The sequence below is a fragment of the Xiphophorus hellerii genome, chromosome 18, assembly GCF_003331165.1.
Source record: "Xiphophorus hellerii strain 12219 chromosome 18, Xiphophorus_hellerii-4.1, whole genome shotgun sequence".
Taxonomy (NCBI): domain Eukaryota; kingdom Metazoa; phylum Chordata; class Actinopteri; order Cyprinodontiformes; family Poeciliidae; genus Xiphophorus; species Xiphophorus hellerii.
In genome coordinates, this window is record NC_045689.1 from 12,131,182 (window position 1) to 12,146,302 (window position 15,121).

Below are 15,121 nucleotides of genomic sequence, written 5' to 3' on the forward strand. Positions count from 1 at the left end.
CAGATTAAACTTGGGGTTAGCAACTAAAATCCTTGAGAAATGCAACTTTCAGATGCATCCCTGTTCCAGTAACTTACCTCCTTAAGAGTGTCAACAGATTTTGCAGATGGCAGGTTATTAAACCATTCATTTGATTGAGGTGTGGTGGAGCAGGGATGCATCCAAACGCTGCAGGAACTCAAGGACTGAACTTGCTGACCCCTGGTCGAAACACTTGAGTCTACTCTGCCTTGCAAAATGAACCTCTGTCACACAAACCCGCTGAACTTTATCCCATTTTATTGCTTTACAACCACAAATTTCAATGTATTGTAATGGGATTTTGTGCGACCAACACAAAGTGATGCAAAACTGTAAAGAGAGAGAAAAGGGATTCATGATTTTTGAGTAATAATAATCTAATAAGTATGATGTGCATATACATTTAAACCTATTTATTGTAGTGCTGGTAAATAAAACCCAGTCCAACCAGCTACCTTTAATAGTCAGTTAAGAATCCAGCTCTGTAAAATTTAATCACAATGTAAATCCGGCTGTTCTGTGAAGGTCTTAGCGGTTTGTTAGATAACATTACAAAAAAAACCCCAGCATCATAAAGACCGAGGGACACAGCAGGTAGGTCACTAAAAACATTATGGTTTAAAATTCAAAGCAGAGTTTGGCTATCCAACAATATTCCAGTTAAGCTTTGTTCAATTCATCATCTGAAAATTGGAAGACAAAACTACAAGTCATTGAAAGTCACCTAAACTGACAGACCTAGAACAGCAATGTTAAGAGAGGCAGCTAAGAGGCCAATGTTACCCCTGGAAGAGCCGCACATAACTGCAGCTCAAGTGGAACAAGGTTGACCAGATTGTAATTTTTGGTAGAAAAGCATAAAGTCCACTTTGATGTTTGCCACAAGCCATGCAGAGCAAGAAGCCCCGGTGAGATGGGACAAAAATGTAACTTTTTGGCCCATATACAGTACAGACAAAAAGTCTGGACACACCTTCTAATTCAATGGGTTTTCTTTATTTTCATGACTATTTATAAGGCAAGAAATCCCACTTATTAACCTGACAGGGCACACCTATGAAGTGAAAACCATTTCAGGTGACTACCTCTTGAAGCTCATCAAGAAAATGCAGAGTGTGTGCAAAGCAGTAATCACAGCAAAAGGTTGCTACTTTGAAGAAACTAGAATATAAGGGGTATTTTCAGTTGTTTTACACTTTTTTGTTTAGTGCATATTTCCACATGTGTTATTCATAGTTTTGATGCCTTCAGTGTGAATCTACAATGTCAGTAGTCATGAAAATAAAGGAAACTCATTGAATTAAAAGGTGTGTCCAAACTTTTGGTCTGTACTGTAGATGATGCTATACATGGCAGAAAACTAATTTCAGCTCAAGATAAATAAACAATTTTACAAGTGGAACAAGGTGTGAGAAGCCTCATGATGTGGGGCTGCTTTTGTTCTGCTAAAGACTGAAGCAGAGTTTCATCTTTCAACAGGACAACCTGCACATACTGATTGACTGAGCATGCAGAGGTTTCAAGCAAAAATTGCAAAATAAACTTTCCAGATTTTTATTGGGTAGGTTTTAAGACCTATCCTTCAAGTTCATTTTCCCAACAGCAAACTAGTTTGTGTTGACTTAGACCATAAAATCCAAATAAAATGCACCAAATTTAGTGTTTCTTATGTGACAAAATCTGAAAAGTTCGTAGAATCGCCGCATATATTTTGTGCATTGATTTAGTTTCACACTACATCAGCCAAAAGTATTTCAGCTACATTATTTTATTCAACAAATTCAGACATTAATTAATTAAACATTGTTACAACGTAAAGAGGCTATGTGTCTCATAAGCTACAGCAATACACGAAACACCATTATTTATATTAATCAGAGGCATTGCCAAACCTCTCAGGTGCTAAAAAGAGCTTTTCTCATCATCCAATCTCCATGTACACAGTTACACACAGAATAAGTGTGACCGCCTTCAACTGGTCCTTTTCTGTCCTTTGTTGGGTTCTAAGTGTTGAGAGGGGACGTTCTTTTATCCTCCAGGTGTGAAGAGAAGTCTTAAGAGAGTACTCAAAGCCAGGGTGTCAGGACTGAGGAAGGAAGGGGGAGAGTCCTTTCAGGAGGTCCCAAGCTGCAGCGGCCCACAAGAATTGGGGCCCTGCTGATAAGAAAAAAAAACTCCACCCTTTAGTGCACTTATTACGTTTTTTTTTTGTGCTTTCCAAAAGAACTATACATGTGTTTCTGGGTCAAATGTTGCTCCCTCTGCCTAACCTTGTAATTTATTTAGTGAACTTCTACACTTCCCAGAATGCAGAAGAATGGATGTACAGTAGCTGCACCTCAATAAGAGCGAATAGATCCAGGTCCACAGAAGCTAGGTTTGGTCCCGTTAATAGAAATGGAAATCAGCGCAGGGCGATCATCTTAAGACTTTCAGTGCATGTCAGTTGGCAGTTCTTGAATTGGTTAAATAAGTCCAGAAAGGCTTCAGCAGCAAATGGTGCTCATGTGTTGTAGGGTGGAGTTTTCTCTTTCTGAAGGAGGCGCAGTGGCGCTTCACATTAATGAAATCCCACAATTCCTGTTTCCAGCAGATCCCAGCTGCAGCTACTGACCTTCCCTACCAAGGCCTCCACATACACTGAGGGTTTGTAACGGTGGGCACGCTCAGGGCCTCCCCGCTCTCCGCTCCCTCCGTCGAGCTCTGGTTGTGCTCGCTGTCCGTCTCGTCCAGGTCTGAGCACAATTCATCGTTGGACGAGTTGGAAAGGGCCGGGGTCGGGCAGGGCCCCTCAGCGGCCCCGAGCCAAGTGCTGCCATTGGTCCCTGGAGTGTCCGTGATCAGGTCCATCAGGACGTCCTGGAGGTGGTCCTCGTTCAGGGGCATGCACTCCAGCAGGTGGTTGAGGAGCTCGGCCGCCACCGTGGCGTCTATGCCCGGACAGTTGGACACAAACATGTGGACCTCGTGCATGCACTGGATGTAGCCGGCTGCGAACCTCTCGCTGGCTTCCCGGCTGAGTGCATCGGCCTCTGAGGGAGGAGAGTCGAATTAAATGACATTACAGTACTGCTGCACCCCGGCTCTGGATGCAATAAATTGATCAAGAAGAAAAAACACAAACTAGTTTCTATTACATCGTTGCTGTGGTATAAAGTGTTTTTAATGAAATGCCAAACAAAGTGCCTGGATGAACAGAATATTACTGCTGTCCCTCCTCCAAATGATGCTGCGCACTGCAGGTCAGCGGGTTGAAAATAGACGGCTGCAATTTTTCCTAACAGTAAGATTTGGCTGATTAAACACATCACATAAAAATCTAATAGTAATGTGGGAAAATAATAAAAAAGTGCCACTCTTCCAAAAAGCAAACCAGCTAAAGGGATAACACAATTTGCAAAGACCATTTTAAAACTCAAAGAATTTATTCCATATTTGTGTTTATGTTTTTGAATCAAAAATAAAACAACAATAAATAAAATGTCATAGTAACTATTTGACAGATGAACTGGTCAGGGCTTCTGATCTAAAGTTTTATTTTAGGTTTGAGTAACATATGAGTAAAAATCTGCTGCAGGTTGCTGGAAAAAAAAACATAGTAGTTTTTAATCCTCCAAAAATGTTCTTTGCTTATGATTTTGCTTAATAAGAAAAAAAAAGCCCCCCGCCCCCCATATTCTACTTGATAATCTCTATTTAAAGCAGTTAAATTATGTTTAGCATTGTCTTTTACTTTACAGATATAGAAACTATGAAAGACTCTCATGTCTGAACTGAACTAAAGACCTGAGATATCAACGCTCTAGCTGATGTTTCTTTGATACTATTTATGATCAAATATCTCCCAATAAATCTATTATCGTGTCAATTCAAAAATATTTGTTTACATGGACCAATAATGAAGAAATTTTCAGTGCTGTGTGAATACAAAAATTATCAATACATGCTATCACAACTGAAATAAATCAGTTTATTCAGAAAAAAAAATCTGTTTTTTCAGCATCGCGGCAGTATAAAAACAGTATCATTCTGTAACTCTCATCCTGGTAAAAGGTGAATAATTTTGGTTCTGACCTTGAGACCGGTTCTTGAGAACATCCTCCACCTTCTTCACTGTCATCTCCAGAACCTCTGCGTTCTCCATTTTGGAATGGAGCTATGGAAATGGAAAGTAAAAGTCACACCAGCTCCACGAAATAAACTGGCCTGCAGTAAGATACTGCGGTCCAGCGTGTGCGCCGCATACTCACGTCTGTATCCGCTAACAGAGTCCGCAGCTCCTGCAGACTTTCGTTGATGCGAGCTCGTCTCTTCTTCTCCACCAAAGGTTTCCTGATCTAAAGGATACCAGAAAGAAAACGAGCATTTATAGAATACAAATGTAATTAACTTAAAAATGCGTCTCTGCACACGCGGCGTGTGCAGAGACAAGTGCGCCACACCATCATTGCCGCACCTTTCTGTCCGCTTTCTGAATCCCGTAGCAGGACTCGTCCTCCTCCATGCAAAGTCCGGCGGTACCGGGCCGGGCAGCGGGGGCCATGTTGGTCGGAACGCCGCGTCTGTGGCTTCTTCCACTGCAGCCTGTCGCCGTCTGTGACGTCCGTGAAAAGGGGGGCAGCTGGCAAACAGAACCGGTTACAGGCAGACGGAGGAGGGGAGAAAAGCAGGCGAGGCGCCCTGTGTTTATTGTACCACCCCTGTGTGTCGTGTTGCTGGCGCTGACTGGCTGTTGTTGGTATTTATAGGGGCTTATTAACATGTGAATAGAGGCTGGAGCTGCAGGCGCTGGGGGCCAACAGAGCGCACACGGCCGGAGCCAATGAGCGATCAGCTCCTTTGTCTGTGGTCAACCCCGGTGAGCGCCCCGAGAATATGGACCGGCTTTAATCACACAATATGTTGGGTTAGGGGAACGGCCGCGCAGTTATTCCCCCATAATGAGCAGCTGGCACGTTAAATCCTCTGCATAAAATAAAGCATGCATTAAGTCAGTTACTGTTTGTAGAGGTGGGTGACAACTAGTTACATTTACTGCAATGCACAAGAAAAGTGACACTTGTTTGTAATCAGATTTGTTGTTCTAAAGTTAGTTTCTACCTGCTGACTGGCTTTGATTAAGCAAAGCGAACACTATTGTGACTGGAAGTACTGTATCTGACTACGTTCCATAAATACTTATTATTAGTATTTCATATTTCTAGTTTCATTTGAAACAAATTTGCTACTCTTACTTGAGTACAATCTGTGGGCACTCTACCCACCTCTGACTGTTAGTAATATTGTGGATGTTCAGTAGTTTTTAATACAACTCCACTGGAATAACGGTGTTCAACGTTTTTTCCATTTTCCCCTTCACATATCAATGTATTTGTTTGGGATTTAATGTAAAAGACCAGCAGAAATTAATGGTATTGTGAATAGATTTATACCAAGGATAAATTACACACATGTTGATTCAGTTTTATTAATGCTATTCTTAATGCGATTGGGACTGAGGTGCACTCCGTACTTGAGATTACTTTTCTTAAAGTTTCAAAATCTGTATTTGTGTGCATAATTTTCGCTGCCCTCCTGCCTCTGTTTGCGCTGGGAGTTGTTGCCTGAGCCTCAGCAGATCCACCCTGCTGTTTGGCGGATGTAACGCGATGCCTTCAGTTGGCAGCTGCTGCTGGCGGCCCCTCGGCCAGAACTGAATCAGCCGGGGGAATTAAGGGCCCTTCTCCAAAAAGAAAGCGACAGGTGTTGGCCTGCGCCTCGTTTGTTCTCTCTGTTGTTTGGAGTCGTCGTATTTGAGCGCAGCGGCTTTCTCACGTAGTCTCCCCCCGCTGCGTGAGAGATGATTTTTATTGATAACCTGCTCCACTGACCGCGACTCAGTGTCTCTGAGTGCAGTGACAAATATGAAGAAGTCCTGTTAAAATTTAGCACCATGCACCCTGCAGATTATTTATAGCATATTATTATTTTCTCTTTTTTTTGGTAAAATGTGTGCTGTACTACGTCTGGATAGTCCTTACGCACAGTGTCTATTTGTTTCTGTCCAACGAGGCCCCTCAGGCCTCTGCCCTCCTTATTATACATGTTCTGTACACACCATTATCATGCTAATCGTCCCCATAATGGAGGAGAGCCGTCTGTTTGGAAAAAAAAAGACAGCAAGCAACTGTGAAGCCATGCAGGTAAATGAATTGATTCGTTTTCCAGGTGCGTTTTTTTTTAATTATCATTTTTATTTTTACCAGCACAGTATTTGTTCAGTTTGCGCGCAAAATGTCTGGAAACAACTGAACGAAGCGCTGCAGACTTTTGAAGTGGAGTTCTGTGTTTTGGCACCTCGCCACCTTCACATTACTGTTCCCGGGCTGTAATGGTGCGCGCAGAGGGGAGAGAGAGCAGCTGTCTGGGCTTGCTTTTGTTGTGGAGCTGCGCCGAGGGACCAGACGCCCCCCTCTCTGTCTTTCTCCCTCTTATTTTGGACCATCCACCTGACTGCATGCGTTAGGGAATCATAACAACAACAGAATAATAATCTAAGAACTCATAGATTACAAACAGAGATGCTTTCACATCACCTTTTTTCCAACCTGAGAAATCCTGGCAGAAAACAGTCAATAGTAAATCCTCCGATAACTTTATTCTAAAGCGCAAATAAAATCCGATTACGACTTGCAGCGGCTCATTAACCAACCCTTTTGTGAAGATATGCTGTTGGCTATGAAGCTATAAATTTGATGAAGAAAGCAGAAGTGTCATGCTTTAATTAAAATGTTATTTATAGCAGATGAACCGAAAGAAATGGCTTTATGAAATAGGAAAACATCAACACTCCACAAAATATTTCAAGCAGGAACTGAGAGAGTCGTCATTTATCTGATCATTTACGCTGCATTAAATGCATCACATCTTATGTACAAAAAATAAACAAGTTTAGGGTGTTTTGCTAACCGAGGACAAATATAGATTTACCAGAACCGGGCTCGGTTTTGGGTTTAACACAACATATTAGGTTAAGTGTTCAATCGAAATGAATTTGAGTAATTAAGGTCTACATTAAGACAAGAAGGTTGAAAAATAACATTAAATGGTGCCTGTTTATATGGACTTTATCACCAATTTTTTTGGTCAATGAGTAATATAGTAAACATTTCACTTACTTGTGCAAACTATATAAAAGGTAAAAGTTTAAATTTAGATTTAGTGAACAACGTCTTAAATGCTCTAGTGAACTGAACGCATTAGTACAACCCTCTGATATTAACATAATCATATCATTTTAACACCATGTCTTATTTCATTCTGCATTGATAAAAAAGGGATGCAGGAAAAGTACATTTCTGTCTTCCAAGGAACAGTGTGTCTGTTTGCACCCTGTAAGGACACATGTTGGGTCTCAAGGTAACTAAAAGTAGCTCATTAAACTAAATTAGTGTCTTTTTGCTCCATTGCCATAATGTAACTATCTGATAGAGCTAGTTAGAAGAAAAATTGCTTGTTTGATACCAACTCTTGGTTGGTAATGTATTTATGTTTTTCTAGTTGGAAACAGTGAGCCAAAGAGTAAAAAAGAAATGCAAATGGATTGGAGTCATAGTCGATTTGTTTCAATGGTCTTGACTTTTTAAATTATGTCAAACAAACTAAAGACCGTACTTCAAAATAAAACAATGCATCTTTATTCTAGATTTAGACTAATGTATCATTAATAATCAGTAAAGACGACTTTCTGCGATATAGCCAATGTCCTTTTGCAAAGTCTTATTGTCGACACACATCGTTCAAGAACAATTGTAGATAAATAAAACAGTCGATTAAGTTTTTATTGAGTAAGTAAAAGTCTTTATTATTATTAATATTAATACTTAGGTTAAATAGTAAAGAAATGAGAACAGAAATCTATGCAACATCGAACAAGAGGTCAAAGAAGCAAAATCATGCCATATATTAAGAAATAAATAGATGTTAATACAATAAATTAAGGAAAGATTAATAAGAGCCTTCTATAATTCAGGCTACAAGAAATCCACTTCTTTAGGGAAGTACTGAGAAAAGGTCTGAATCATCATAGCACACCTAAAAGCACTGGAACAAAACCGCCCCACTTCTTTGTCTTCTGAATATCTATAAGATACATAACAGAGGATGGTCTAACAAAACGGACAACTAAGATCGTCGATCCACCAGTTCACCACGGCCTCCACATCTCCAGCATCCCCAGGTGTGAGCTGTGGAGTCCTGGCCTCTCCTGAAGCTCAGCAACCTGACCGGGTGGACCTTCTTTCTGACGTTGCCTCCCAGCCGGGGCGTCCCTGCGAAGGGGTGAGGCAGGGAAACCTTGGCTGGTCAAGAGTGACACGTCCTGCCTCTGTGTGGGGCGGCTCGGCTCTCGGTTGGATCTGGGAAGGGACTTGAGAAGGTGGTTGAGGAGCCGGGAGCCGAGGGTTTTGTCCATCCAGTCGCAGGTGAGGAGCATGTTGTGGACTTCATGCATGCACTGGATGTAGCCTGTGCTGTATCTCTGCTGGGCCTCCAGGCCCGACGTTGGGTCTGGATGAGAAAGAGAGAAGAACAGAAGGAGTTAGTGCTGCAGTGAGCCTTCAGTGTCACATTTATATAAAACCCCAATATGCTTGTCTGGATAAAAAACATTTTAAAATATGTTTTTCATATTATCCACACAACATTAGTATCTTCCTCAATACCCTGTTGTATCGAATCCTGCCCTCTGGTGGAGGATCCATGTACTACACCTCACAAGTAGTAAAATGTGGAAGATTGCAGAAAATAACAAAAGAAACACAAGAACTGCAGGTGTGTGTTGTTAAAGTTTGGAACCGATCGAGCACAAAGCTCAAGGAATGTACAAATATTCATCAATTTACACCAAGATAAAGAAATGTTTGGTTACAATAATGGCTGCTGACAGGGGGTCTGATTGGCTCAATGATGAATATTTGTATGTTACGGCTATGATAACTATATATTGCATATGATGTTTTATTTTTGTACATTGCTATTGATGTAAAATGCTATGTTGATAAGACAGAAATAGTTATGAAGCAGTACATGGCAGCAAACACATAATTTATTAAGAAATGAAATCAAAAGGTGAGAGTGAAAAGGTTTTTCTTCATTCCACTCTTTTTCAAGAATGTTTCTTTTTTCTTCCTGTATTTTACACCACTATATTTATTCTATTTTATTTGTACCAAATGTAAAAAATTACATAATATTGTGCTGTATCTGATTTCCTAATACAGCAATATATATATATATATATATATATATATATATATATATATATATATATATATATATATATATATATATATATATATATATATATAATAGCTATGTTAACATATATATTTTTTCTTGCTTGGGGCTTTAAAAGGCCATTAGTAATGTGCCTATGCTGCCCTCTGCTGCCTAATATTAGTAGTGTGGCTGTAGCTCAGATTGTTTTCGTTTGTTCATTTGGACATTTTTCTAAGTTATTACAAGCGAACACAGTGAAACGTTTTTTTTTTTTACAATATAATGTTTTTTTTTCCAACAATAAAACAATTAACGTGAAACCACACGTGTCAAAAACAAGCCGAAACTCCCTCACCATTCAGTGTATTATTCTGGATGTTCTGTAAATGTTTCACCGTCATCTCCAGGATGTCTGCCTTTTCCAGTTTGGATTGCTGTGGAGAAGAAAGAGGCGCTAAAATAAAAAAAAAAAACAACAACTTTGCTTTGTTTTCTTTAAAGAGCAGATTGGAGACACGTGTTTGCGCTCACATCCAGCCTGAAGGCTCCGATCACAGTTTCTTTCAGCTGATCCAGACAGTTGTTTATTCTCTCACGTCGTTTCCTCTCAATGAGCGGCTTCCTCAGCTGCAACAACAACATTTCATGAAGCCAAACAGCACACCAATGAATAAAAGACACGATACTACGTTAAACGGAGCGATACCTTTCTCTCCTCCTTGGCTCTGGGGGGTCTCTCCGCGTTGTGCGCCGCAGAAGATGCAGTCATGTTTAACCCGGTTTGCTTCTGTCCCTTCTGAGTCTCAGCGCGTCTCTAGGGTCCTCGGCGCGCCACGACCCTCTTATTTATAGGCCGCGATTTGCATGTGAATAGCCCAACTCTTTGCCTGCAGGATTTTCCCACACACGGGGTCCCCATCAGTCAAGTCTGACAGGTCACTGGCTTCATTCAGTGACCGGCAGAGCCCAGGAAAAAAAAAAAAAAGAAAAAAAATGTCTCAACAGCAACAGATGTCCAGCCTGAAACCAAGCACGACCTTCCCCCCACACAACAGCAGAAAAAAACCCTGAGTTTCCCTTTTCTCTCAGTGTTGAACGAGAAGGTGCAATTACCTTGTTTCACCCTGGGGAGCCCCGGGCTCATTCTCACAGTGAGAGCAGCGTTACACTGCTCTGTCTGAGGGAAGGCCAAAACCTATTTCCTCAAGGCTCACTGCCACACAAGAGAGAGACAAATCACCTAAAAATGGACTGAAATAGTGAGGTTTTCTAACAATATAGCCTCAAACTCGATTTTAACTGTGTTTCAATTTACATTGATGTGCACATTTTTTAATTTAGCCCCTTTTGATTTGATGTTCCTAAATAAAATCCAGTGAAACCAATTTACCTTAGACCTGATGATCAGAGACCACCCGTGTTTAATTTAATCTAAGTCTAAATTCAGTTTATTTATGTATTTAATTTACACTTTATCAACAAACATTGTTAAGTTCATTATTCAAATCAGTTTTTAAAAGTTTTCTGTCTAAGTTCTGATGAGACCTAAACTACCTTCATCAAAAAGACTGAACAAACCTTTCCCATGGTGAAACCTGAAGGTGGCAGCATCTTACTGTGCGGATATCTTCAGTTTGCAGAGCCAGAGTAAATGCTCATAATTGATGTCAAGATTAACATAAAAATACTGGAAGAAATTCTGCTGGAGTCTGGAGACGTTGGTGAAGGGTAACTTTTGAGTAGGACAACTACTCTAACCATAGATCAAGACTTGCGTATGTGTTAAAATGGCCTAATCAAAGTCCAGACTTAAATATCAGAATTTCTGGCATTCTTGAGAATCAGTAAGAAGTCTTCGTCCAAGCTGATTGAGTTTGAGTGCAAAGAAGAATAGACAAATACTTTCATAAAAACTTAAAGTAAGAACTCATGAGAGTGAAAACAAACATCCTGTACTTTTTAGATTTTTATTTGTGCAGAAAAAGTTAAACAACATCTTTCTTTATAGTTATGGCAACTTTGTGTTGGTCTATAATTCCACATAAATACACAGATGATAATTGATGTAGTGTGTCACAATCTCTTTGAAATCCACCTTGATCCACAGTTGGAAGAATCAGGGACGTCTTCCCTTCTCGCTTTGACCATATTCTGGGTTTTGAAACATTTCCGGGTAACATTTGCCACTAGCAGATGTCAGACCAGCCAGATGTCCTCTCCCCTCGTCTCACTCACCCCACCTCAAAGCTGGGGCCCCCTGCATCAGAGCCACGCGACTGCCAGGCGAACGCCGGGTCGTGGGAAACCGGGCTGGACAATAGCGTGCATTCATCTGAACCTAATCAGCATGAAGAAAGTAATAACCTTCAGAGTGGGTGGACAGTCCAGCAGGAGGAGGAGGCTGAGGGTCTGACAGGTGACCAGTGAGGACAGAGTCCTTAGGAAGTGTTGTTCATACATTCATACATTTATAGGGCCATAATTTAAATAAAAAGCATAATTTTGAGCATATTTTTTGAAATGACCCTTTTATTTTCCACAACAAATGATCAGAGAGTCTTAGGTCAATAACTGCTGACAATTAGCTACCATAGCTGTGGATATGTTACAAAGCTCTCCATTATGATGTCATCAGGTGACTCTGAACCCAGCCAAGCACTAAACAGATGCTTAAGGTAAATAAATACATGAATGTGGCAAAACTTTCTTCAGCTAAACAGAAACAAAACTAAAGGAGGAGCAACCAAAGTCCAGCACAGAGGTCAGTTATTACAGTTAGCAGCAGCTAATGAGGCCCAAATGGATGTAAAACTCAGACCTGAACTTTCAAATGCACATAAAATCAATTGCAAAGTTGGCCTTCTATCACCTGAAGAACATTAAGATTAAAGGATAAATATTCTAGCAAAATCTAGAGAAACTCATCCATGCGTTTATATTTAGCTGCATTGATTTCTGCAACAGTGTCTTCACACAGGTCGCCTTAAAAAGTCAGACAGCTGCAGCTGATTCAGAGCGCTGCTGCCTCTTCTGTCTCCATGCCAATTTGTTGCCTTGGTGTTCACTCCCTCCCACCATCCAGTTCATGTTGGTCCACCAGCATCAAAGTTGGGTTTTTCTTTGGAGTTTGGCGTTTGAATTTTTTACTTTTATAAAAAAACTTAATCACAACTTCACATGACACCTGTTTGCTTAGGCCCCTCCAACATGAAGTGAGAGGATGAGAGGGGTGACCAGTGATTCCTCTGTGGACTGAAAGCTGGCCCTGAGTCGGGTTTTCAGGATGGATGGTGGATGGATGGATAGTCTTCTTCCTGAATTTGGTTCCTTTTAACAGCTAACCCATGGCAGAGATGCCAAAAAAAATGCAACACAAGTTAATAACGACCAACCAAATCTGGCTTCTTAAGGCAGAATCCACAAAAATATCAATTTAACAAACTGTACAGAAAGATCAGAAAACAAAATCAAAGACAAAAAAGATCAGGAGAGATTAAATTATTTTGAAGTTGGAACATGAGATACTGTTAGACCATCACTGCTTATGATCTGCAGCTACAACAGTGAATATCAGTCAGGAAAATTATCTTTAAGAAAATCAAAAACTGCTCTGCCATCTTTTTCAGAGAACAAAGTTTTTCTCAGTCTCACGTTTTTACTAGGGATGCACCGATTTATCCGTGCCGATTTCCCTGATCTTGGGAAATCGGTGATCGACCAATTTTTACATGTGAAGCCGATCTTAACTATCAATTTTAACTACTTCAGCAAAGACATTTAAATCAACTGTTTTCTTTTTCTGCTCTGCTGTGAGAGAGCTTTGACCAGCAGACCGGCCCACCAGATCAGGTCTACAGTATATGTTTGCAGTTAATAGTCATCTCACTGTTGGCAACTCATCAACTTTCTTGCTACATTTAGCAACATTTTAGATTAAAAAAAATTGGTATTGGCCAAAATCGGAATCGACAGGTCAGGAGTTTTAATAGATCGTTAATCTGTGATCGGCCAGAAAACTGCAATCAGTGCACCCCTATTTTAAATCCTTTGTCTTTTTGTCTCCTTTCTTTTTCAAGTGAAACGTCTTTCCATCAGACTGGTTGATCCATTTCAGTTTGACATCTTCAAGGCCATAGCTCTTCAGTTTGAGGTTCAGCTGAAAGAAATAAGAGGACAGGATTTAAAATCACCCCAACCCCAAGCGTCCAAAAGAACAGCCGTCTGTTCATCTGAAACGTGACATTTATTTTTAAAATAGGATGATACATATCAGCTGCACAGATTACATAAAATAAAAGACATGAAAGTTTTGTACTGCCTGTAAGTTAATAATTGCACAACAAAACATAACCTCTGGAAATCAGAAATGCCCCTTCAATACTTGCTGCAAGACGGCATCCTGCGCTTCTTCCAGGTCCAACGAGGAATCTGATTTGGACAACGTAATTTTTACCACCCTCATCTTCCTACGAGTTCCTAAAGGATAAATTAAAAAATAATCATGATGATGTCTATAAAGAAATTTACAGGTGAGAGAAAGTTTTGAGTTTTGGCACTAGTGATTAGATTTTTTTTGTTGTTGTAATTAATTAGGTTGGAGGAGAATTAATTTATCCTAAACATTCTTTCTAATTTTGAACAAAGCTGGAGGCCGATTGTGAGGTGAAAGTTATTTTATAAAATAGGCATAAATCTACAATATGGCACAAAAGGAACAGATTGGGAAACAGGAGGCAAAGTAAGAATCTTTAGAAAGGTCTTGTGAATTACTGTGCATGTCTGATTTCAACAGAGTTCATAGCCAGCTGCACACAGCGCTCTCCTGGTATGTTTGACTCACCACTACAGATGAAAGGATATGTGTTGGAGCAGGGTCTTATATTCCACATACTGTTTGTTGTAGTCACACAGGAGCTTTTAACATTTACTGATTGACTTGTATTGAAGTTACGGAATGAAGTCATCTTCATGCGTTGACCGTCTGACCACCTCCAAGACTCTCTGTAAAAGCCAATCCATGAATATTCATTCACAAGCTTATTGATTTCGGCGTTCTCGGAGTTGTTCCTCACGCTGGCCAGATCTGTGTAATTTTCCCTGCAGTAAAGTTGAGCTTTGTCCCAAGACATTGGTGTCGTCACAAGGATGTACTTTGAAGCTGAACCTTTATAAAACAAACAAAAGATATTTTATGAAGCTAATAAGACAGGCGCACATAAATTTACTGAAATACAAATGCAAAAGGTTTAATGCTAAAGTACAAAGTACAAACTAGAAACAATGAATGCATCAATATCAAATTGGGTCGACATTGATGTCACATATTAAGACTGCTCTTATGGCCCATAGTGTATATATATATATATATATATATATATATATATATATATATATATATATATATATATATAGGCTCTCAGAAGACTCTGAGAGCCTTCATTGCAAACTCGATGAAGCTGTGGAAAACCACCCTTGAAGCCAACTGCAAACCATCAAATGTGGCATATACCAAGGAGATGCTCTGTCCCCGCTACTGTTCTGCATAGGCCTGAACCCCCTCAGCCACTGATCCACACCACCAGGATCTACAGCACGGACATTGGGATGTCATTCGGACTAGAGAAGTGTGGTCGGCTGATCACAAAGAGGGGGAAGGTCATCCGCACAGAAGGGGTCTCACTCCCAGAAGGAACAATAGCAGACATAGAGGACAGTTACAAGTACCTAGGTATACCACAAGCAAATGGCAACCTCGATGAGGTCACAAGGAAAGGAGCCACAGCTAAATACCTCCAACGAATAAGGCAAGTCCTGAGAAGCCAGCTCAATGGCAAGAACAAAA

General features: G+C 40.4%; 2 protein-coding genes and 1 long non-coding RNA gene across 3 annotated transcripts; all 3 read right to left on the reverse strand.

Annotated features, from left to right (window-relative positions):
• Window positions 1-1,771: 1,771 nt before the first annotated feature.
• On the reverse strand, window positions 1,772-4,828 carry her13 (hairy-related 13). The gene is made up of 4 exons (XM_032546151.1): window positions 4,478-4,828; window positions 4,272-4,358; window positions 4,096-4,177; window positions 1,772-3,053 (listed from the first exon to the last, which is right to left on the reverse strand). The coding sequence occupies exons 1-4, from the start codon at window positions 4,781-4,783 to the stop codon at window positions 2,641-2,643; spliced, it is 888 nt and encodes a 295-aa protein (XP_032402042.1). The 5' UTR covers window positions 4,784-4,828; the 3' UTR covers window positions 1,772-2,640.
• A 2,998-nt stretch (window positions 4,829-7,826) lies between these two features.
• her8.2 (hairy-related 8.2) lies at window positions 7,827-10,243 on the reverse strand. The gene is made up of 4 exons (XM_032590387.1): window positions 9,986-10,243; window positions 9,811-9,906; window positions 9,635-9,713; window positions 7,827-8,568 (listed from the first exon to the last, which is right to left on the reverse strand). The coding sequence occupies exons 1-4, from the start codon at window positions 10,046-10,048 to the stop codon at window positions 8,207-8,209; spliced, it is 600 nt and encodes a 199-aa protein (XP_032446278.1). The 5' UTR covers window positions 10,049-10,243; the 3' UTR covers window positions 7,827-8,206.
• Window positions 10,244-11,235: 992 nt separating this feature from the next.
• On the reverse strand, window positions 11,236-14,578 carry LOC116737359 (uncharacterized). The gene is made up of 3 exons (XR_004342787.1): window positions 14,120-14,578; window positions 13,661-13,755; window positions 11,236-13,435 (listed from the first exon to the last, which is right to left on the reverse strand). It is a non-coding gene; the product is annotated as an uncharacterized LOC116737359 (long non-coding RNA).
• Between the last annotated feature and the right edge of the window lie 543 nt (window positions 14,579-15,121).

Coding starts and splice junctions, on each gene's coding strand:
- her8.2 (XM_032590387.1), bottom strand. CDS start 10,048: ATGACTGCATCTTCTGCGGCGCACAACGCGGAGAGACCCCCCAGAGCC. Junction 9,714..9,810: donor TCGGAGCCTTCAGGCTGGAT/GTGAGCGCAAAC, acceptor TCTTCTCCACAG/CAATCCAAACTGGAAAAGGC. Junction 8,569..9,634: donor CCAGAATAATACACTGAATG/GTGAGGGAGTTT, acceptor TTTCTCATCCAG/ACCCAACGTCGGGCCTGGAG.
- her13 (XM_032546151.1), bottom strand. CDS start 4,783: ATGTTAATAAGCCCCTATAAATACCAACAACAGCCAGTCAGCGCCAGC. Junction 4,359..4,477: donor TTCAGAAAGCGGACAGAAAG/GTGCGGCAATGA, acceptor GGTATCCTTTAG/ATCAGGAAACCTTTGGTGGA. Junction 3,054..4,095: donor TCTCAAGAACCGGTCTCAAG/GTCAGAACCAAA, acceptor CTCCTCCCTCAG/AGGCCGATGCACTCAGCCGG.